This window comes from Punica granatum, chromosome 1 (assembly GCF_007655135.1).
Source record: "Punica granatum isolate Tunisia-2019 chromosome 1, ASM765513v2, whole genome shotgun sequence".
NCBI lineage: Eukaryota > Viridiplantae > Streptophyta > Magnoliopsida > Myrtales > Lythraceae > Punica > Punica granatum.
The window spans coordinates 11777451-11802904 of NC_045127.1; the positions used below are offsets into that span (position 1 = coordinate 11777451).

The 25454-nt window shown below is 37.1% G+C and overlaps 2 protein-coding genes across 2 annotated transcripts; one reads left to right on the forward strand and one right to left on the reverse strand.

Annotated features, from left to right (window-relative positions):
- Positions 1 to 11449: 11449 nt before the first annotated feature.
- LOC116192690 (two-component response regulator ARR1-like) lies at positions 11450 to 16617 on the forward strand. The gene is made up of 6 exons (XM_031521300.1): positions 11450 to 12207; positions 12648 to 12800; positions 13306 to 13692; positions 14151 to 14227; positions 14333 to 15472; positions 15898 to 16617. The coding sequence occupies exons 1-6, from the start codon at positions 12072 to 12074 to the stop codon at positions 15967 to 15969; spliced, it is 1965 nt and encodes a 654-aa protein (XP_031377160.1). The 5' UTR covers positions 11450 to 12071; the 3' UTR covers positions 15970 to 16617.
- Positions 16618 to 17708: 1091 nt separating this feature from the next.
- Positions 17709 to 21105, reverse strand: LOC116192691 (COBRA-like protein 7). The gene is made up of 2 exons (XM_031521301.1): positions 20408 to 21105; positions 17709 to 19434 (listed from the first exon to the last, which is right to left on the reverse strand). Exons 1-2 carry the CDS (start codon positions 20934 to 20936, stop codon positions 18017 to 18019), a joined length of 1947 nt encoding a protein of 648 aa, XP_031377161.1. The 5' UTR covers positions 20937 to 21105; the 3' UTR covers positions 17709 to 18016.
- Positions 21106 to 25454: the final 4349 nt, after the last annotated feature.

Below are 25454 nucleotides of genomic sequence, written 5' to 3' on the forward strand. Positions count from 1 at the left end.
GCTATCATTTATAATTATATAAATAAAAATTAAATAATGAGACATATTACTGTAATTACCAATAGCATATATGATAAAGAAGAAAATATTCAAAGCAATACTAAGAAGAACTCAAATAACATACTGCCATTTGAATTGCAAATAAATATTCATAATTTTAGAAGATTAAAAATAATTTTAAAATTATTGAATAAATTTTAAAATTATAACTGTCATTTTTGTTTCAATAGTAAATAAATATTCATGGTTTTAGAAAAATTAAGAATATTTGTAATTATATAAATTTAAACTTATTGAATAAAATTTTAAAATTATAGAGAAATTTATAATAGTTCAATTAAGTTTTTTTTCTCATTTTAAAAAAATTAAGAATATTTATAATTATATAAATTTAACTTATTGAATAAATTTTTAAGATTATAGCTAAATTCATAATAGCTCAATTAAGTTTTTTTTCTCATGAAAGTAATTGACTCATTTAGCTAAAATTAGTCAAATCACAAAACTTAAGATATGTGATTTGAGTAAGAATAGCACAATAAATATTGAAGTTATCTGTATTTGTGGACATACATTTATGTATATGTTTGACTTTGTCTTACTAAATAATGGTAGAAGACAATAAAATTAAAGAAATAAAATATAATCTAATATGATGTATATATACCTTATGGTCAATATATCATTGTGGAAATATATATATAATACATCTAATCTAATATACATAAGTAAAGGAGAATTGGTGCATTAAGTGAGGTGCATTAATAAGAAGAAAAATATAAATTAAATATAAATTTATATATAATTCTATGCTTGACATGTACAATATTATCACTACAAGTTTTAACAATATTATTAGTGCCCAATCTAGAAGATTATAGTATGAACTATGACCTATTATAATTGATACTGGTAATTTAGAGAATATTTAATAATTTATAAATTATATATGAAATTTGATCATAAAATATAAGGAATAAAATGAGTTATAAAAATTTACAAGCAGGGATGAATCTAGGGGGTGCTGGGGTCCCTTAGACTCGAGGAAAACTACAAAATTTTCATATATTATAACAAGCTTGCTAATTTTCTACATGAAATTGTCATATTTCACCAAACTTGACTTTACGAGTTTGCTTTTTCTTTACCTCTCTTTAATTTCTTTCCTCTTGATTAAATTTCTAGATGTACTTACTTAAAAAATTACTACTATATAATGAAGCAAAAATTGCATAAATGGACTATCATTTTATTGGGATAAGAATTAGATACTTCTATAATTAATGCGTAATTGTATGTTTTAGAATTATAGAAGTTAATATGATAACGAAAATATAAAAATATATATATAATATCGAGATATTGCTTGAACAATATCATTTGCATATAGTATTAAAAATTAAAATCCATGCATTGCACATGCCAGTAAATTAGACTACGCCTGGTTATTCTCTAGAAGGATGGCGGAAGGCCACTAAACTAGACTACTGTCTGCTCATAAGCTTTCAGTGGGGGTTTTTTTATTTAAGACATATCTCAAGAAAATGATGTTGAAAAATGTATAAATAGAATTATAAGAATATAATGAAGCATGTAATTTTTTTGGTTACAAGGTAGGTCCATTGGCAAAGTACATGAAATCAAGCATATAAATTATATATTAATATTATAAATATAATTAGTTATAGTAATGTTGATTAATAACTTAAATAAAAATCACGTGCAACACACAGGTAAACACTAGTATATATGTGGAAAGAAATATATTGCAGACAATAAATTATTACTTTAGTTACTCTATATTAATAAAATTAATTTTCACCTCTCAATACTAATAAACGATAAACTCCCTTAATTGTTCACGTTGCATGGTCTCATAGTATCATTGTACCATCAATGTTAACTCAATCTAAGTTTTACCAACAATACAATCAATTGATAAAAGAAATCATAAATTTTGTGATAATTGAAAGAAATAGTATGATTATGGCAATTAAATTTTAAATAATTTTAATTGCATAGATGTCTTTATACAAGTCGGTTTTGGAGGTCACATGCATGTGCTGAGGTTGTTTTGCCAATATCAATACAAATTTTGGGTTCAAGTATTCCAATCTATTGAGCAAAATATTTACTAGGTAAGGTAAGTAATTTCTTCCAATTAATTTATATTCTACTTTAACTTCTTTTTTTTTTTATGTATGGTTCAATTGGCATATTTCCATCAGAGCCACAAAAAATGTTATTAAGTTCATCAAGAATTAAGATTCTGAGTAACAAAGTGAATAGTTTTGTTTATCCAAAATTAGGTAATTTTTATAGGGAAGAGTGCAAAATCTCATGTTATTTAAGCATGGTACAAATTGGACTATGTGATTTTTCGAAAGATAAATAACACCTGGGTTCACTTCGTGAGACATAATGGATCTTACTGTTAAATTTTTCGTCAGTTTTGATCCTCAAACTTTTCTTTTTTTAATCATTATTACCCTTAAACTTTTAACATTTTTTACTATTTAATCCTAAAATTCGGAATTTTAAAAAAAAAAGGGGAAAGGGGCTTGGGCCACCGGTTGGCGTCCGCAACCCCACCACCGAGATTACCAATACCCACAGATGATGCCGAAAACCTCAAGGGTGGGGTTGAGATCTTCGATTGGTGACCCCAGTCCTCGAATTGACTGGGATCTCAAACTCGAGATCCCGATCGATTCGGGAGGCGGGGGCCATCAATCCGCGGCACCGACCACACCTCCATGGTCGCCGACATCCTCTGTGGATGCATTTTACCTTTGTGGTGGGTTCGAGGTTGTCGAATTGGCGGCCCCAATCCCTTCCACTTTTATTCTGAATTTTAAGAACAAATTGAAAAAATAAATATATTGAAAGTTTGAGAGTAATAATGGCAAAAGAAAAGGTTTGAGGACCAAAAGTGATGAAAAAACTAACAGTGAGGTTCATTATGTCTCACGAAGTGAAACTCATAGTGTTATTTGTCTCTAAAAAATCACATGGTCCAATTTGTCCCAAGCTCAAATCACAAGGCATTTTTTTTGTGTTTTTTCCATTTTTATATTATCTTACTTTTCTTAAATAATTTATGCCTCAGAGAGAGTATGATAAGATTTAATTATGTATACCTTTCTTTTCCCTGAATCATTTTAAAATTTATAGTTTTCCTCAATTATCTACTAAAATATTGTACGATATCTTGTTCTCAAAAGAATAAATTAAATATTTTAATTCATAATTATTATTGATTTTGATTTCTTATTTTTATATTCATAAATTCAATTCTTTAAATATATATTTGTATTTATAAATCTGTGCATTGCACTGGCTCAAAAACCTATCGTGCATATAATCGAGGAAAACCTGTGCTATATACGAGAATGACTTAAAATAGACAATAGAAAAAATAAAAAATTTACTTTTAAAAAATATTCGAACATCGACTTAGCAAATCCGAGAGAGTCTCGAATTGTATCAAATTCTTTTTTGAAATTCTATTATTTATAAATATAAAAATTAGACAAAAAAACAAAAACAAAATTGTAAGGAGAGAGAGAAAAGAGAAGTGGGAGAGCGAATATATGAAAATCAATAATTATTGAGATGAAATTACAATTGTCTCCTTAATCATTTGGTTATTAACTTATTATTAATTATACTAATTTTTCTAAGAGTTTTTTCAGTAAGTGAAAATTAGAAAAAAAATATTGCTTCTGATTTAATAATAGTATAGATATAATAAGAATATGAACCACGCTAGTCGTAGTATCGTAAAACTAATTTTATATATTTTATGTAAAATTATTTGAAATCCTCTAATTAAACAGATGTTTTATTAGAGTCTGAGTAATTTTTTTGATAATGAAAACAAATGTTTTTAATTAAAAAAAATGAAGTAATACAATTAATGAAGAAATAGAAAATAAAAGGAAATGTGACCGCTGGGGAAAGGAGTGAGAGGAAGACGGAAAGGATAGAGTCGGGACTTTGATAGTTAAAAGTTAGGTTTATGTAATTATTTGGAATTTTTATACTAGATACCTCATGGTTTCACCCGTTTCTTAAATCTATTTCATGGTTTAAAAATTATTCAAAAAGACCCATGGTTTACATTTGATTTAAAATTTATCATGACGTTAATTTTTCCGTTAATATTTAACGGTGCTGCTGATGTGGAACATAAGTGGGCCCATCATTGTCATTGTGTCCCTTTGTCCCGGATAGATTTAAGAAAAAAAATTAAAACTAGATATATTTGAGAAAAAATTAAAATAATAGAATAGGTTTAGAGTCCACTTACGTTTTATTAACGGACAAATTGATGCCGTGATGAATTTGAAACAAAATGTAAACCATAGGCATTTTGGGTAATTTTTAAAGTATCGAATAGATTTAAGAAAAAATGGTAAAACCATAGGATGTATGACTCAAAAATCCCTAATTGGATAACTCTGAATTAATATATAACTAGTCATGTGAAATACACGTTGTGTGGGCATAGCATTTTGTCTTTTTATTTGATATTTTATAATAAATTAAATAATTTAAGAAACATAATCAAGGAGTCTAGAAAGACAAAGCGTTGTGTAAATTCGGGAATTCAGCAAAAGGGGACGCGAAGATGTGCTCATCGTGAGAAAATTTTGAATATTTCTATTTAAATAGATTATAAAAATTAGTAAATTACATCTATTTTATTAAGATAATAATATTCATTTAAATGTTTGAAATTATTTGTATATTTTGTTCTTATCTTTTAGAATTGTTTTTAATTAATTTATTCGCTCTGATGTTTCTTGAAGTGGAACAAAGAGTATCTCCCAAAGAGTATATTATGGACGTGGATTACGAAGGATGAATAATTAATGAGAAAGACTCGAAATTTCGATTGATAATGAATTTAGGATTTACCTCAAAGATGCTATCGTCTCTCACACTTGTCAACTTCTATATATTTATATTGATTAATTGATTCTGTTATGTGCAATATTAGAAAAGAAAAGTTGGCCAACAATTTTATTTTTTCAACTTTTAATATATATAGATATAGATAAATTAAAATTACCTACTGCCTTTATCCATATATATATATATAGCAAAATTGACTCCTACAAGCAATTAATAGGCCTATATTTAATAGGGTTAGAAATATCAATTTGCTTTATTTACGATTAATTTTCATAAAATTTTCTTATTCTTATTAAATTTGAAAAATAAATACACAAAATATATGTTTTCATTGTCTTAGTCATCATACATTTTTTTTCAATTAAGGTCAAAGTTATGATATAATTTGAGATTATTTATTTAATTATAAAATATATTTTAATTATAGTATTCATATATCCATCTATCTCTATCTATAGTAAAATACATATGAGAAAACTCCTCGGACTGATATAATTTTTAAATTTATCTTAAAAGAAGTAATAATAAACGAAAAAATCGGTTTCTAAATAGAATATAATATGTAGATTATATATATGTATTTAAGTTAGGAGTTGGTCTATATAAATGACAATTACATAATTTCATATGTATAGAAAAATTAAAATTAAAATTGTTCAAATTACCAACAAGATAATTAATTGATTAATTAATTAAATGACTTAAAAGCGAGTTTTTTTATTTAAAAAATCTAAATAAAATCATGTAACTTTATGATAACAAAGATAGGACTCTAAAAGAAACAACTAACTGTTATTTATGTAATTTTCAAAAAAGATAAAGATTGTCACGAGCCACTAATTTAATGGAATTAAGGTTATTTGAAAAATTAAAATTTCTCACAAATTCTATAAGCTTATGAATCATTAAAAAAACACTAACATTTGAAATTAGAATCTGACAAAATAATATTTTTAGAGCAAACTTTTAGTAAAAGTATGGATCGAATATTAGTGATGAATTAGTATATTGATTATTGATCGATATATAATACTAGTTTATCTTATTTAATGCTTAGAATATTCTTTATATATGAATATATTTTATGTTTATTCAAGAAAGAAAAACTGTAATAGAGCTAGCTGTCCATGATTAGCTATCAAGAAAACATTGATCAACTCCCGACGTTATGTTAAAAACTTCTCGATTTATCAATCTACAAGAATATGGAACATTATAAACAAGATTAACTCAATCTAGAAATGGTTGAAAGGGGGCGAAAGAAAAGGAGGATAGTAAAGAGAATTGAAAAGCTGTTGAGGCTTCAAACTTGCATGGTCGAATAGTCCAATTCACTATGACAAGAATGGGTACGGTGGACACTCATGAGTCATAAGCTTAAACGAGGTGTAACTCTTTTGAAGTCGAGCCGTCCGTATACTTTTTTTTGTAAGACACATATATTATTACGATTTATCCATTTTTCTACAGTGAAGCGTGCAAGGATATTTAATGTGATACTTGTCATTATCACCGTGTTTATGAAAGTTATAAAAAAGGATAAAGAACCCTAGTGGATCAGGTAGTCCAATCTAAATTAAGGGCAAACCATTTTGCTCCAAAATGGAAATCATCACTTTATTAGCCATAGTTAAACATTTCAAAACTTCTAATTTACCCTCATGTCGTACTTAGTAAGAACTTTTAAGCCTGACATAAATGAAAATCACATGTTATAAACTTACTTGATCCACTCTTTCCTCTTATAATACGGGATGAAATTTTTTACTATCGACAATATACCAAACTTTAACTGGTGTTTCACGTGCATCCATATAAGTTTAGCCTAGCTAGTCTACTCCGAAGTGTATTGTGTACTTGTAAAACCACCTCGCCAAGAGCCCCGCATACGAATTGAGATTTTAATGCACAATCCGTGTCATAAGCTAACGACTCTTGGAGACTCCAACATCCAACTTCTTAAACTCGAATATGGTCTTGCAAATGTAAAAACCATACGGTCGGGAAGGTCGCATGGGCGAAGTGGGCCTGCTTTTTTCTCGAGCTATCTCACGAGGCGACGCGTGGCAATGCTCCCATAGCCTGATACCCACCCGGGCCACCCCGACCCCGTGTGGGGGCAAGTAGAGAAAATAAAATACTATAAATATGCTCGCGTGGAGCCATTTTTTGCATATTCCACCCCCCTCAAAAGCATCTCGACCCTCCATAAAAAGCTAAGCTTATAAATCAATTAATTAATCAAATTATCAAACCAATTAATCAAATGATTAAGCTTTATGATTAAACTAATTGTTCTTCTCCTGGGAAAGTAGCAAAAAAGCTAACCGGTGACAGTTTTTACCGGGCCGTGGAGACGCTGCCGTTTCAGAGCTCAAAAAAAAAAAGGCAATTAGAAAATAAATAATAGTTATTCTTCATCGTAAGAGAGAAAAGGTTTCCGGCAGAGGGGGAATATACGGTTCAGGGTGATGCTTTTCTAGCAGGACTTCAAAAGCAAAAGTCTTTTGTTTTTCAAAAAAATTATTCTTTTAATTTATTAATTTATGTTTATCGTATAATATATCTATATGTGCATACATATATATGTGTGTGCTTGTGCGCATATGAAAAAAATATATAATAATTATGAATAAAGAAGAACAAAAAGAGGGAACTGTTGAATTGCTTGTACGGAAAGCTGAGTGGCTCTAAGATGGTCAAATGCATGCTTCTATATATATACTGCCTCAGCTCACAGTTTCAACTTGTCTCAGGGCAACAAAAAGAGTAAATATTGAGCGAATATTAGTCACCTATTTGAACGTGTAATATTCAATTAAAATATTAAAAAAATAGAAAATTAATTCCATAATGAATTTATAGATTTTCATTTATAAGTATTTTGATTGATTATTACTCATTCAAAGTGAACGAGTAATATTTGTTAAATATTTAGTCAACGACAAAAAGGAAGGTGAATAGCTTGTTCTTCCATTTTGCGGGTGTGGAAATTAGGGCTCGGGGGAGATCAAGGAGCCAGTACTCTATGATAACTTTAGTTTTACGTTTTTGTAATTTCCAAGACATAGTCTATGCATCCGCTTACTCCCTCATTTTTATTTTATCTTCATTTCAAATTCTGACTGTATTATAGAAATATAGACGGTTTTTATCAATAACGTCGGTATCAAATTTAGGGAAGAACATAGTTGAACAATAAAGTTGATCGGGATTCGCCGGAGTACCTTATAAGTCTATAATTTTGTTTTCTAAAAAACATAAATACTCTCTTTTAAAATTCATTAAATAATAATTCAGCTTACAAATTTACATTATTTCATTTCCGGGATACTTTGAAACCCTAATGTCATCTTGGAATAAATATTTTATTTTTGATAAGAGGGAAGAGTGTTTGGAGGTAAAGTCAAGAACACGATGGATCAATTAACATAATCACGTACGGAGCCGATTAATCAGGTCCGAAACATTCGGATCACATAGTTGAGCTTCCAAAATGTCAACAGATTAGCAAAAGCAGCTAACAGAGGGTACTTAATTTAGTTACACATTTCATAACCTGCAATATTTCTAAGGACTATGTGCATATTTATGTCCTTAGCAGCATTTCTTTTTCCGGAATATAAATTGGAAATAAATAATAAATCAGAGAGAAAAGCCAAAAAGAAAAACAATTGGCGATGGGAAGTCATCATGCAATGCAAATGCAAGCAAAAGAACAGAAGCCAAAGAGACCTTATCCTCTGCTGCCATAGTGCTGCCATGACACGTGTCGAGCTGGGGTTGAAAAGTGGGCGGATGACGAGGCCCGAGGAAATAATCGAAAAACAAAAGAAAAATAACAATAAAAAAAAAGCTGGTTGGTCAGAGAGCCAGCAAAAATATTTAAATTATATAGATAAAAGGAATTCATAATAATTAATATATGAAATTGGAAATTATAATTAAAAACCAAAAAAGAGAGAAGCTTAAAAAGAAGAGATGAGGGGCATAGCTTAGCAAGGAATGAAAAAGATATTGAAGGGGACGCCCATCTTTTCCCACTCCCAGTTTTTCCCCCCTTTGTTGTTGTGAAGGGAACTTTGCCTATGTCACGAGAATCAGTGAGCCTTCTTTCTACAATGCCTTCCTTTTTTTTTTCTTTTTTTTTTCCCTTGTGATCTTCGACTCTATCGGGCACGAAAGTTGAAAAAGCCGTAAATCGGGTTTGAACGTGTAAAAACGGTTTGAGTTTCTATTTTCTTGGACGAAAACGGGTATTTGATTTCCTTCATTTCTCTCAATTTTTGTAAAAACCTATTAAAATTTACAGTTACAGTAATATAAACCGTACGTATATTATGCAACTCATGCTATCCTTTTTTCTTATATAACCTGAGAATATATGTAAAAGAATTAGTGGATTGCATTTATCCATGTAAATTCTCATCGACCGCGAAAATCTCATCACAAGAGTTTCTTTCCCCCCCATTTTTTCTTTGTGTGATATTTAAATGAATTATTGAATATTCCAAACATACGTGATTGGTCACCATTAACATGGACAAGCCTACATATGTTATCTCGTGATATATCAATCACAACAGATCATAAGATTAAGATGGTCTGACACGTAAATCTTTCAAGCGCAAGGACGTATCTATGTACGAGGACAGCTCCCCAGCAAATTAAATATGTGACATTGCTCTTTATGGGAGCGTGGCATCCCTCACTTCACCTATTTTTCCATCCTAATAGGAGTTTCCCTCTCAACTATGGCATACTATATATGCATCTAAATGTTCAAAGATTGCATTGAGCCACATGGTTTCCAACTTCTCCGAAAGGGCAAATGGAAATGGTCACAAGTCGAAATTGTTGTTGGTGTGAGCCTCATTAAATAATGGCCTTGCCGATATCCAAAGAACCCACCCAGAAACGTACTTTTGTGCAATGGTACATCCATTTGCCTCTTATGGGGCTCCTGTAGCTGCACAACATGTACATATATAAATGGTGCCAAGAGCACAGCGTGTGGGGTCCCAAACAACTCATGTGCACAGGTTTAGGGTTTTTGACTTTGAAAAGAGAACGTGACCAGAGTTATGTCTTGATTAGTTTCCAAGAGCAGATCTGCCCCCGGTGCATGTAACATAACGGACTGTACGCCTCTTGAGAATCATCCTAGTATTGCTTCGGGGAGTTTATCAATTGGATCGACTCGAGTGAGTCTGCACAAGCAAATATATCCTCTGAACATGTCATATTTACACCATACTAGAAGAACTTTATACATCTTGATTGAAGATCAGTCGGATGCTCTAAGTCGGATATCAAGTCAGGAAAATCAAAACGGGAAAGTACTTTAAATAATTTTACAATTTGTTGTAGCATTCATTGCTGGAATGATAGGGTTGTGGGCTGAGCTGAATTGAAGAACGTTGTCCCCAGCTTGTCCATTTCCGCCATTTTTTAATTTTTATATTGTATATATCATTTTCCTTTTTCATCTCTTTAAATTATTTACAACAAAATAATAGTTGCTCGAACTATCAATAAAATGTATGGGATAATCTTATAATAATATTTTAACATTCGATAAAAGAAAAAACTGTTAGATCGGTCTAGTACACGTATGTGCATATCCGTGCTCTTTTGATCTCCCTCCTTATTCGTACAGTACGATTTGTTTTTTTTTTTGCCATATTGCTTTACGGTTTCAATATTGCTTTTAATGTTTTCAACAAGATTTTTTTACTTGATTTTATGAATCATCTGCCAAAATATGGGAATTTTAATTTCAATACGGTAGTAGTCAATTAATATATGAATGAATGGTTGGCACCTAATCGACCTCTCGAATGGGGGAACAAACTTAGAATAGGCATGACACATTAATTTATGGCCATTTACTTTTCATAAAGAAATAAAAGACAAATTAAAAATTCCCTTATGGAAATTTAAGGAATATCCAAATCCAATTAATCGAAATTAAATATACTTTCCAAATTTTGCGAGCAACCCAGAAATTTACCTGTGACTTGGGAGATAACATTTGGGGACAGAGACAAAGGTTTCCAAGCAGATCTTAATGACAGCCGGATTTGGTATGACAGCCAATTTAAAAGATCCTAAATTTCTCAGAAAAAGCCAAATATTATTGTAGCAATTGATTTTCTTTTTACCTCTTTTTTTTTTAAATCCTTTTTTCACTTTTGGGGTTGTGTCTGAGACAGTAACAGTGAAATTGGAAGCTGTAAGTTTAAGGTTGGACTTATGTTGTGTGGTAGATTTGATCTTACATATGAGCTGGATCCACTCTCCCAAGAGTGACCCACTTTTGAATATTAAAAAAAAAAAAGCCCAAAAAGCAAAAAAAAAAAAAAATTAAAATATGACCGAAAATCAAAGAGAAATGGAACTTGGACAAACAATCCATTCTTCTTTCATCTCTACTATTCCTCCTACGCATTACTCTCTCTCTCTCTCTCCCCCCCACACACACAAAACCCAAAAAAAAATATATATATATATATATTTATTAAAAAAATTATTTTTTTTCCTCCTCCATGTTCTTCTCTTCTTCCTCCTCTTCTTTCTGCTTCCATCCTTCCTTCCTCCCAATCTCCCAAATTCCCCTCCCCCCAAGTTGTTTGCGTACTTCAAGTGGCTTCTTTCGAATTCTGAACTGGGTCTCGATCTTCTTGAGTCGAGTCCTCAGCTCCAATCACCATAACTGTGGCTGCTCAACTCTCTCTCTCTTCTCTTTCCTTTTCATCTGTGGGTCTTCTTCAGCTCCTTTTATGAATTGAATCCCAACCCCTCCTGTCAAAATCTCAAATTTCTTGCTTCTTCCTTCTGGATCTTCTGATTTGTGAACTGGGCATCAGTCTTCTCGATTCCTTGTCCAGTCGATTCCTGCAGCCCGAAAAAATCTCGACTTTTTCTATTATCTTTCTTATGGGAGTCGTGGTCTATGAAGTGGTTGCCGTTCTTCTTGATCCCATGTTTGTTTGACTTCCCGAGAATCAGAGCCTTCTGGTGAAGAAAATCTCGGGTCTTTGTTGGTTGGTTCCATGTTAGAGCTTTGTGATTGAGGCCTGTTCTTGGCGTGAAGATTTTGTGAGGGTCTTCTTCCTTGGGAGATAAATCTGAGCAACGGCAAGGGAACCATGTCGACGTCGACCTGGAAGTCCGGCGAGTCGGTCTCCGAGCAGTTCCCGGCAGGCCTCCGCGTACTCGTGGTGGACGATGATCCCACGTGTCTTAAGATAGTCGAGAAGATGCTCAAGACCTGCAATTATGAAGGTACTTGAGCTTTGGCTCTGCGTTAATAGGAGCTCTTGGATCTGATCTCTCTGATCAATCTTCGTGCTCCTTTGAAATTGTTTTGTCTTAATCTGTCCTTTGAACCAGTGTAGTGACCAGGGACAGGGAGGAATTTCGACTCGAACCTAAGAAAAATTCTTGAATTCGAGAGTTAATGAGGTTAAACGTGAGGAGTTCTTCCTTAATTTATGTGAATTTAGTGTAAATTTAGTGGGAGAAACTGTTCCTGGTGATGTTCTCATTAAAAGTTTGAGGATTTCACCTTAGATAAGTTGGGATGCGTCATTTTTGCCTATGATTATTACAAGTTTGTCGGTTCGGGGCAAGGATAAAGCTTCCATTTTTGGATAATTTTGGGGATTTCGGAGTTCTCTGAGTGCTTCTGTGTTAATAGAAGTTAAAAATGATTCGGTTTTCAGTTACAACGTGCAATCGAGCAGAGAAGGCATTGGCGTTGCTGCAGGCGCACAGGAACGGGTTTGATATCGTGATCAGCGACGTTCACATGCCTGACATGGACGGGTTCAAGCTCCTTGAGCGCATCGGGCTTGAGATGGATCTTCCAGTCATAAGTATGCTCTCTCTCTCTCTCTCTCTCGCTCCAATCTCTTCAGAGCTCTTCTTTTCCCCCTCATGGCTGGTTTAGATTCTTCAAATGAAGTTATTTACCTTACTTTCATGAACTCCGGAAGAATGTTTAGAGAGCTAGAATTTGGGGAAGTTTATTTGCTCAAAAGATCAATAACGACGACTCGACATCATTAGTGACATTATTATTTTTATGACAGATTTAGTTTCCTTGTTTTTCGGTCATGGAATGGATTTGGATATCTGCTGTTCAACATGGACAAGAAGATATTGTAAAATGGATAGATTGAATCTAGATCTGATCCTGCGGTTTTGATATTTTCCCGACAGTTGCCACGAATTATAATTTTCTCAATGGAACCTTTTTTGTTGGAAGGAAAAAGAAAATTTGTTGGTTAGATTCAGAATTAATAGCAGAGAATTCAAATCCTCGTTGCAAGTGGAAGTTAAATCTATTCTGCGCTTATACGGATTCTTGGGATTGAGCAGTGATGTCAGCGGATGACGGGAAACAAGTAGTGATGAAGGGTGTCACCCATGGAGCCTGTGATTACCTCATCAAGCCAATAAGGATTGAGGAGCTAAAGAACATATGGCAACACGTGGTTCGGAAAAGAAAGAACGAGTGGAAGGAGCTGGAGCAGTCCACGAGCATCGAAGATGGTGTGGACCGGGCCCACAAGCAGTCTGAGGATGCGGACTACTCTTCCTCAGCAAACGAGGGTGGGAACTGGAAGAGCTCAAAGAGGAGGAAGGATGAGGAGGACGAGCTCGAGGAGAGGGACGACACCTCCACCCTGAAGAAGCCCCGCGTGGTATGGTCAGTGGAGCTCCACCAGCAGTTCGTGGCTGCTGTGAATCAACTTGGGATAGACAGTAAGATCTCGATGCTAAGACTATAGCATGCATAAAATTTTTTGCTGGTGATTTAATTGGGGCATATTTCATTCCAGGAAGTTTCGGAAGAATTTCCGACTTGCTTTTTTGTTTTATTGAAAAACGAAGAGAATGAAGAAAATAATGTGTTGAATGACCATCTAATCAAGTTGTGAAAATTGCCCTGCGACGCTTTTTTTTGATTAGTTTCTAATTCCTATTTTCTTCATTTTAAGAAAAAAAAGGAAATAAAATAATCTTCCTAAAACCAAAAGGACCATAGCCTGTAGTCGGGAGAGGACATGTTTTCTCTTGGATTCAACTAATGGTACACTTTAGACCCTCTATCAGTAACAAAAATTCAGAACTTTTTATTGAGCAGCTTAACATGAAGTTTCTCTTCCAAAACATGTTATGTCTAGATATAGAATTTTTGAGATAATTGCATATCTATGCAGAGGCTGTTCCGAAGAAAATTCTCGAGTTGATGAATGTTCCTGGCCTGACTAGGGAAAACGTTGCTAGCCACCTACAGGTACGAATTAATTAGACCCACCACTGAGCATTGTATATACTTTCCAAAATCTCTATTTTTCTTTCGCTCATAAAATGAAAATAATCATGGAATTTTGCGGCACAGAAATACCGACTCTACCTTAGAAGACTAAGTGGGGTGTCACAACATCAGGGTGGAGTTAGCAATTCCTTCATGGGGACCCAGGATGCAACTTTCAGCCCAATCTCATCCCTTACCGGGCTCGATCTCCAAACCCTAGCTGTCACAGGCCAACTTCCTCCCCAGAGCCTTGCCACACTCCAGGCGGTGGGCTTTGCTCGGCCTTCTCCTAAATCTGGCCTGTCTATACCAATGATCGACCAGAGGAATCTTTTCAGCTTTGACAACTCGAAATTTAAGTTTGGAGAAGGTCAGGGTCAGCAGCAGCAGCAGCAACCCAACCTCGGGAACAACAAGCAGCTGAACTTGCTTCATGGAATCCCGACTACTATGGAGCCAAAGCAGCTCGCGAATCTCCACCAGTCTTTGGAGAACATAAGTAACATGCAGGTCCCAGTATCCCAGGGCAACTCCATACTGATGCACAGAGGAACAGCCCGGCTTCCTCCCAATGTGGGCCAGCCCGTTACATCAAATGGGCTTCCAGGCGGGCTCTTGCCAAGAAACGGACATGCTGAGAATGGGAGAGGGGCTGGAGGTTACACAAATCCCGTCCCGCAGACAACTTCATCAGCTGCTCTGACTTTTCCTTTGAATCATGGGACGGAATTACCAGGCACTAATAGTTTCCCTCCACTTGGGAGCCCTCCAGGGATTCAAAGCTTGACACACAAGGGCCAGTTCCCGCAGGATATAACTGTAAATTCAGAAATCAAAGGGTCGACAGCTGGAGGGTTTATCCCAGGCTATTATGTGCTCAACGACCTGCAACAGCTTCGTTCACACGATTGGGAGCTGCAGAACGTGGGTTTGAATTTTGACTCTCCACAGAGTGCAAGTTCTTTACCGGGAAGCCTTGAGAGTGCCTCTTCTTCATTGTATGTTCAGCAAGGAATTTCAAGGAGTGGGCCTTTGAGGAATTCATCCAGTGGAGGGAGCAAACCAAGTTTTCCGGTGGAAGGAACTCATAATCAGAACCTTGGCAGCATTGTCAATAGTTCAGTGAGAATAAAGTCCGAGAATGTTGTGGATGCAGGCTGTCCGAGTACACTATATCCCGAGCATTTTGGTCAGGAGGATCTCATGAGCGCGCTTCTCAAGCAGGTCAGAAATTTTGCGACCTTATATTCCTTATCAATTGATGGCATCATTTTATTTTTCCTATTTTACAAGGAAACGAAGCCTGTGGACCTAACCCAGAGATTATTGTTTTCTGAAAAACCTATCACGAAATTTTTGTTTTTGTTGTGGTCGAGGATGGAAAACTGCCTGGAAAAGTCCCATGCCCGTCAATAACCCATTTCATGTTTCGACTCCTCAGTCCTACTCTTTCATGTTTCCGCTCCTCAGTCCCATGCCCATTGACACACTCATTTCATGTTTCCACTCCACAGTGCTCTTTGAAACACGTGGCCAATCTCGTAGTGTGTATTTATTCTTGGGGTTCTATGCTTGCTTGTTATGATGGTCTTATTAGAAGAGAGAAGCCCATGTTAAGGAAACTCTCTTTTTCTTTTTTCTTGTTTCAGCAAGAAGGCATTGGTCCTGGAAATCCTGATTTCGACTTTGATGGCTATAACATAGACAACATTCCTGTCTAGCAAGCTTCCACGCTCTTCCCAACTGCATCACTGTTTGCATTACCCGATGATGTACATAGGCACGATTCATGGACGATGTTCTCCTCTTCAGAGAAATTTCAAAAACCCAATTCTTGATTCGGGTCATTGTGGGTGCCATGCTTCTATTATATGCTGGTCTGGATCAGTCCTTCATGACCACCGAATTCATGAACCGTCTAGCCCAAGCGGTTCCATTGAAGATTGATGATATTTTATGGATCGATCAGGGGAGGTATTGCTGCATGATATGCAAAGGCATGCATGCTTTAGGTTTTTCTTCAGTCTTATTTCCGTGTTGATCGACTGCTGTTTCCAATAGAAGATACTCTCTCTAGCAAGGAAGGAAAGAACTAATGTAGGGTTGCTTGTTCCAGTTTGTTGGTTCGTTGGTCGGTTTTCTAGGCTCTTCTGCTTAGTCAAGTCGAGGCTCTTTTAACACTAATAATGCCCATTGGATGCATTAGATTTTTCGTGATTCTCAATCCTCGGTTCCCCTTTGTTTCTTTTCCACTTTCTTTTGAGGTTGTAGTTTCCTACTTGTGTACATAATCACTCTATTTAAGCGCTCTTTGGACATGAACTTGGTTTTGATATTTTGATATATGAATATTCTTTGTTGAATGTTTATCGTTGCTTTGAGGTTTCTTAATGTCATCTGTTTTACCTTCGCCTTCTGTTTCGATCGTTAACTCCTTGTTTCACGTTGTGGGGCCATCGAAATTTTCAAGTGGAAAGACTCAAAGGGCGTTTGGTTTTAGAGTTAAATTATGATTTCGTTTGATTTTAAATTTTTAAAAATTAAAATATAACTCATAAATTTTAAATTTTTTTAAAAATGCCCCAAGCTCTCTCTCTCTCTCCACACTGAACTCTCTCTCTCTCTTGCTCTTTCCATGTCCTTCCTCCCTCGAGATCTTCCGCTCTGAACGGAGGAGAAGAGACCTCCCATGGCGGCCCTGTTCCAAATTTTAGCAGTTGAGCCCCGAGGTTGATCATTCGAGGTAATATTCTTCTGTTATCTGTCTATCTCACTTTCCGGTTGCGGAGGACCAGATCCAACAGTTGAGGATCGGTGAAGCTAGACGAGGACCAGATCGCGGAGCTCCGCGAGATCTTTCGCTCCTTCGACAAGAACGGAGACGGCAGTCTCACCCAGCTTGAGCTCGGCTCGCTCCTCCGGTCGGTCGGGCTCAAGCCCAGCCCCGAGCAGCTCGAGGCATTCACCCAGAAACCCTAAAACCAACAACGGCTCGTGGAGTTCTCCGAGTTCGTGGCCCTCGTGGCACCCTCAGTCCTCCCTAGCCCCTACAAGTCTCCCTACTCGGAGGAGCAGCTGAGGCGGATCTTCAAGTCGTTCGATCGAGATCGGGAAGGGACGATGAACAGTGTGGCTTGAGGAGGAAGATGATGAATAGTGTTCTGGAGGGAGAGAAAGGGTGGGGCAAAATTGAGAAATTTTAAAAAGTGAGTCGTTTTGAAATTTTAAAAATTTAGAATTGAGTTAAAATCAAAATTTTAAAATCACATCAACAATCCAAACAGAGTTTTGTGGACATCATCTATTATTGTCTGCAACAAACATTTCTTGTCAGCAACACCTCAGGAACCGATAACTATGAATTGAGTCAAATGATTTCGTCCTAAAATGGATAACAATGGGAAAATGATTTTGTGGTTGGTCAAAGATGTCTTGTGAACGTGGATTAACAATCAAACCATAATCAAAAGAAACAAGAACGTTACATTTGGAAAGAAACTAATGGAGAACCGAATCAAGTGTACAGAATGAGAGAGAGCCTCTACACAAAATGTCATGCGTACATGTAAGATACAAACTATATAATGTGCCCAACCCATACAATCAAGAATCTGACAGCAACCTATACTAGTATGTTGACTGCACCCTCTCGCAGCTGTTCTCGTTCTAAAAGATGAGATAGCACTAAAGCAAATAGCTCGAGCAAAGCATATCATCGCTATATCACTTAAAAGAATGAAAAAAATTACGCCAGGACTGCATCTGGGACTATCTCTGCATCCAAATGAGCACCAAACTGGCTAATAGAATGGAAAGCATTAGGCCCGGGCCGTGTTTCTTGCTGGCATGGCTAGTCGGGTAAACTGTAGGCAGTGCACACTCCTCCCCATTGAAGAACACCTTGGTCGGGAATCCATCCCCGGCAGCAATATTGATCCCGGGAGTGTTCTTCTTCGTGAATGATATGACAGACTGTTGTTTCCCTGGCACCCTGGGGTCTTTCGTCGGGTTTTCCCCGTCAGTCTCTGCAACAAGGTAGTTGAGCCCCGGGAGTCCCTCCATGAAGATCGTGTTGTTTCTGCCCTCCAGTAGGGTCCCGTTGAATGAATACATGGTTTGGAATCCGGGGGCAGCCTGGGCCATCTCGACTGCTGCAAACCAGTCGGCAAAGGATGTATCATCCCAGTTGAAGACTGTGATCCTTGCACTCCACCCCTTGGTGTAGTCTGTGTACAGGTGCCAGTTTATGCTGACCCCGCAGTTGTCAGGACAGGGCAGAGGGTTTGGGACGGACCGGTGCTTAAGTGTGGCCCAGGCGAGAGCCAGGCTTGTCCGATTCTCAAAGGGGATGAGCAGGGCCTCTGGGGGAAGGAGGACTGCTGGAGCCGTGGCACTACATGTCTGACTCCTCGTGCTAGAGCACCCGCAAGCACAAGTCCTACAAGGGACCACGGACTCATTATAGTATGCGGAGAATGAGACACAGCATTTGGGGCTTGAGCCCTTGGCTTGGGTAATGTTGCACACAACTTGCCAGCTTGCAATAGCAGTGGTATTGGGCAACCCGGATGGGTCTAGGAACTGGCTTGGGCTCACCCGGACTGGTGGCCCACACTTATAGTCTGGGTTCAGGGTCCCATTAATCTGCCAATTTTGGGGTGGAGAGAGCTCCGATCGGTTCAAATTTGGTGGCATCTTGAAGACTTGCATCTGAAAAGCCGACTTTGACTGGCTGTGGTCCATGTTTGGCGGCAAGATGGTGCCATTCCGGCAACAGTAATCAACCTTCCCGAGGGTTGTGTCATTGGCCTTCGTCAGTGGAAGGTCAATGATCGTCGGTCTCCTCTCACAGTTCAACACGTTTGAGAAGTCCATGTCCTGATAGTAAGTCCCCTGAGACCCGAATATGCAGTCACTCGAGTCCACCACGCTCGGGTAGGCTCCCTTCATCGTGTAGATGAACTCATCCTTCATCCAGTCCCAGCTTAATTTCCAGTTGTCGAGGCGGCCAAGTGAGTTGTGGTTCTCGATAGTGACCTGGGCCCAGTAGTACGAACTGTAGGTCTTAGTCACGTCGTACATGATCGTGAGGTCGCCACTCTGACGGGGGAGGAACTCGTCTTCGACTGTGATGTTCGTCTTGAATTTCTCATCCTTGGTGCAGCAAACTTGCATCTCACTCGTTCCTGCCAAAAAGAAGATATCAGGAGTCCAGAAATTTTTTTGCATTTGCATACATAGATAATTCCAATAAGCAGGGCAAGTTATAAATCGACTTGAACATCTAATAAGAACAGAGGAAGAGAGATTGAAGAGACTAGACTAGACAATACTAGTGAAGTACAAATGCCTCAAGCTCCTTCGCAAATGTATTCCCTTTTAGAACATTCACCAATCCGACATTTGACAATTTAACCCTCAACAGTAATCTTTACCACAACTTTTCATTGTATCTATGCTGCAATCGTATGCTTGTATCCCTTCACCTTCACATTTCTAAACTCGCAGCTGAAAGCTCTTTACCGAGCTCTAACACATGCACAGTCAAAAAAATTTCCATCCCTTAACGAAAACATCGCCCTTTGAGAATTGTGGGAAAGATAAAAGCCGGTATAGTGATGATTGAAAAACCTTAATAGAAACAGCTGAATTCCATTCCAATGCCGTATTTGCCCAAAAAAAAAAAAGCAATGACCATTTTCAATGAGTTGATCTTTTTCAGTGTGAACTCTGGTATCCGAAAGTCCAATTGAGTCCGGACTAATTCAGTCGAGCCAGGTTGGTCCAGCTTTGCCAGCGTGGATTTTCTGCATTTACAATGACTTGAACTCGAGACAACAAACTTCGAATCGCTTGAACCAACCCACATTGGTTCAATCAGTTGATTTTTTATTTTACATATTCCCACAATAATCATCCTAAATTTACTGAATTTATGGGACCGTGATCCAAGCAACTGAAATCTGAGGGCAGTATCTTTTCAATACAATCACGGAGACAGACAATGGCTAAGAAACAAATTCGCAAAACATCAAACCAAAAACTAACGATCCACAATACATAAATAAACCCACAAAGTAAATCCCAACAGAATCACAATATCAACATCAAGATCAGAACTTTAACCAAAGATCACGAATTGGAAAGCACAACACTCACCCTGCATTGCGGGCTTGGGGCAGATGTACCCGTCATTGGCGAGAGAGATGTTCGACGGCATTGGAACGCTCGGGGACTTCACCCCAAACTGTGTCCCGACGAGCTTGACCTGGACCTGCATCTGCGTCGCGTCCCCTGCAGTTTCAATCGCGGACTTCAGATCGGAGGACGGGTACCCCGCAAAGACTGTCCCATTCCCGACCGCAGCGGGCAGGCTGGAGCCGTCGGAGAGGACAGCGCCGGAGGCAGAGACGAGGAGCTCGTCGTGCTGGAACCCCACGAAGACCTGCCACGACTTGAGCTCCTCAGCCGCATTGTTGAGGATGGTGAGGGTGGACTCGAACCGGTAGGCCTGGTTGACCGGGTCGGTGGGCGGGATCTGGGCTCCGCCGGTGTACGAGTAGGAGAGGAAGATCCCGTTGCAGGCGTCCGATGCCGGTGGCGGCGCCGGTGTCTGCGCAGCCGTGAAGGGTGTCCAGGCGACTGCGAAGAAGAGGATCAGGCGATAGAGGGCGGTGGGGACTGACATTGCTGCTGTCTGGTCGTCTTACGATTGAAGCTCTGAGCTTTCAGATACAGACAGAGGAAGAGAGAGAGAGAGGCAATGGGAGAGAGAATGAGAGAGCTTATGGGTTTTGTAGAGAGAGTGAGAGAGAGAGCATGGAGAAGGAGAAGAGGAGCCGTAAACGCGTAGTTAGGGGAGGCGGAAGAGGAAGGTGATGGGCGAGTGACATGTACAGCGGAGTGAGAGCTGTATGAGCTTTTTTTTTTTCAAGAAAAAAAAAACATATTTCGTTTTTATTGTTTTTATAGTACATTAACTTAGGAAAATCTCATTTTGCACCCTGACGTTTAAAGGGTTAGACGGTTTGGTGCCACTGAATTCGCGTCGTAATGCTGGAATGATCTTGAAGTTCCGTAGCGCCACGAACCTAGTATTCTCTAGCTGTGGCAATCTCTTGTACAACAAATTTCACGAAACGGATCTCGAGTGTAAAAATAAAAGTTGTCTTCTTATATTAGTAAAGAAATGTTCCCAAATCATTGTGACGCGTTGTAGAATTAATCCACGATAATTTCTATTTCGACCATTAAAAATCTGTCTTGATGAATTATGTTTGAGCCACATGAATTTCTCATTTGGACACCGATAAGAAAATATACAAGAATATGAGCGAAGCAAAATTTTTCACCAAACAATTGAATTCATACGGGTAAAACTAACTAGAGAAAAATAGTATAACTGAGTGAACTTCATGATCAGCCAACTGGCAACCGGCAATCACGAGCAAAAATCTCAATCTCAGAAGTCCACGAATGAGGAAGAACAATGTTGTCCGATTCAGATCGATTTTTACAAATATAGAATATTTTTTTCACGCGTATGGAAAATCCCTATAAATAGAGGTTGAGATTTTGACTCAAATACATTAGTTCCATTTCCCAAAAATCCTTTACAAACTCATCTACTCTCGAGTCGATGTCACTTAGGCATCGGAGGATCAAAACGGGTCGTAACCCTCGATTGACTTCTTCCCGTATTTTCAGGGCAACGAAATGCTATTGCATTGAAGACCACATACACCGACTGCTAGCCGAGGAAGCCCTAATCCATCAAATTTGCACAAGTGGTATTCCATACATCCCCTTGTTGCGTGCAGTGTAGTGAGTTAGTGACTTTAGGGAGCGAATTGGTTTTGGACCGAACTTCCGGGTGAATTGCCAAATTTGCTATTATTTTAGGGGTTTTCGTGTTGGGGTCGTGTGATAATTTTGAATAGAGATTTGTCCAAACAATTCAAAGAGGAGAGGGAGTGGGGAGGGGAGGGTCGAGTTCCTTATTGGGTGGCGAAATTTTGTTTTCTGCCCAATTTTGACATATCAGTCTGAAAGCAGGTAGTGCGAGGAAAGCTCCATTTCTCTCTCTCCTAGGCCTCGTCTATCAAATAATAAATAATTTCAATCCAAATTTAACAAAATTTTTTAAAAAAAGGAAAAAAAAGCCTAAAAATATACAAAGATTCATCAAATTTATCAATTTTTTGAATTTTGACATGAAAATGCATAACGTTTTATTCCGTTATCACATTTATCAAATCGCCAATAACTCCGTTAAATGTATTGATGTGATAGATAACGGGGTAGACGTGGTCGGGGACGGAGCTACGTGTTGCGAGGGGGCTAGTGCCCCCCCTGAATGTTATCAGTTTAAATGTAAAATTTATCAAACTTAAATTCTATCTCTGTAGAGTATGAAATGCCCCCTCTGAAAGATTTTGTTTTGCCCCTATATTTTTTTATACATCCCAACAAAAGTTAAATTTCTAACTTGCACCTACTCAATTGAGTTGCCTTATTTTAATTGACAAGAAAAAATTTGTAATTTAACTTAATCTTTCGGAAATTTTAGTCGCTAATAATAGAACATTGTCAATATCTATAATAGAATATCTTATCCAAAAATTATAACCCAAAAAAGAATTAACTGAACTATTCAAAAGTTAAATTTAGTACAATAAAGAAAATTTTTGTAACTTAAATATCTTTTTCAGTGTGTATACTGATATTCAGAAGTTCAACTGGTCCCGACTAATCCAACTTGAATTGGCCGGCCGGCCTACTTAGAGATAAAAATATCTTAATCTTGGATTTCTTCATTTACAAGACTCGAATTCAAGACCTTACTTAAACCGAATAAGCGTCGAACCACTTATATCAACCATCGTTGGTTTTTGTAACTTAAATATGCTTTTGGTTGTTCATAAATATTTGAAAATCAAATACTACGCAATATAAAGAATGCCAAAACACAACTATTAAATTCAATCCACTATAAGGAAAAGTACAACGGAATTAATTGGCTGAGTATCATCATATGTTACGTTGATATAGCTTTGTATATTGCCTTGTCCCCCCGGCAAAAAATTATGGCTCTGTCCCTGCATGTGGCGACGGAGTCTTATGTGGCCGATCTCTAGGACAAAAATAGTCTAGAAGTTCACAAAGTTTCATATTTGTTTCAAATTTATTATCTTTTTGAATTTTGATGAGAAAATCCATAAAGTTTCATTATATTACCACATCTACCAAATCATTAATTGCTCCATCAAATATGCATATGTGGCCTCTCTCCTAGATGAAAAATAAACAAAATAAAAAAAGAAAAAAAGGAAAGGAAAACTTGAGGAAATGAGAAGAAGAAAGGAGAAAGGAGAAGAGGAAGGCAGCGACAACAGTGCTCTGCTGCCTATTCTGATAGCCAATTCATGCTTCGATTACCTCAACATCAACTTCTTCCTGAAGTTTGGCTAGTTTTTCTTGTTCCTATCCGATGAATTTTGTTGGCACTGACAAGTAGAGAAGATTTTTAGACGAGATCTTTAATTGAATTTATTATTCTTTTTTTTTCTGCAAGTTCATATTGGTTTTGTCATCTTCACAGTCCTTACTCCTCCAAACATATTAAAGGGGAAATCTTTTATGCTAATACTTCTTTCTTTTTCTTTTTCTTTTTCTGCGTGAACTTTGATATTCGGAAGTTCAATTGGACCCCTACTAATTGAGTCGAGCGGGTCAACCCACTTAGGGGTAAAACTCTCCAGGCTTGAATTTTTTTTTATTCACCAAATTCGAACTATAGATTTTATTTAAGTGAAAAAGGTACCAAACTGCTTGAACCAACCCATATTGGTTAATAATACTTCTTTCATATGTACTTATCATATTCTAAAGCATTTCTATTTTCTCGACAGTTTTTTATTTCTTTTTCTGTTTTGGGCATCATAGTTGTTATATTGATCGACAAGGTTTCACCGTTTCAGGTGAAGATAGAGATACAAGTATTGAGGTTAAGAGAGAGGGAGAGACTGGGCAGTGAGGTCGAGAGAGAGATAACGAGAAAAGAGAGAGGGAAACTTATCTCAAGTCGGTGAAGTTGGGCTCGGTTACGAGCTGAAAAGGGAGAGAAGGAGGCAACATCGAAGATTAGGAACCGCATGCACCGTTGGGCAGAGGTGGAGCTCAAGCTGTCGCTGCATTCCTCTTCTCCTTCCTTGGAGTAGAGAAAGTCGATGGTGAGGTGATGTAACATGGATGGGTGACTAGAGAAGGCAGCATATCACAACCGCCGCTGCTTTCCTCTTCTCCTTTTCTCTGGTTTTCTTTTCTTTTATTATTTTTTATTGTTTATTTTTCGTCCAGGAGAGAAGCCATGTATGCTTATTTAATGGAGCAATTAACGATTTGGTAGATATGGTAACAGAATGAAATTTTGTGAATTTTCATGTCAAAATTCAAAAAAAAATTGGTAGATTTGAAACAAAAATGAAACTTTGTGAATTTATAGGCTATTTTTGACATAGGAAATCGGCCACGTGGGACTTTGCTCCCCTAGTAGACACCGTTATCTGCCACGTTAGCACCTTTAACGGAGTTATTGACGATTTGGTAGATGTGATAATGGAGTAAAACGTTGTGCATTTTCAGGTCAAAATTAAAAAAACCAGTAGATTTGAAAAAATCTTGAAACTTTGTGCACTTTTAGGCTATTATGCAGAAGAAAAAAAAAAGTGCACCGGAATAATGGCACAATCTATTATTATAGCCAGGAAGACTGACAGAAATTTCTACTGTTATAATTTTTGCATCGTCTTAACCTCTTTTGGGCTCGATCGGGGACGATTTTGCAAGTTGAGTCGATGAGTCTCACCGCATATGATTTATGCATCCAAGGTGGAAGGTTTTGTTTTTGCCCGCTATCGATGAAGCTTTTGTTCAACCCTAAAAATGTTTTTACGCATCGATCATTCATGCACATAATTTTTTTCATGCACGCATCGAAACATGGAGAAAGTTACACCAGCAATACTATCTTGAGTAATTTTGTACGAAAGCAAACATTAATACAGTGAGGGTATTTTGTACCAAATATTTTCAGTCGAACCGCACTAGATGGCATGCCCTATATAACTTTCATCAAAATCATGGGCGATTGTTATTACGCTGAAGTTGGCACAATCAGGATACAATTTCGACATAAACTGTTGTT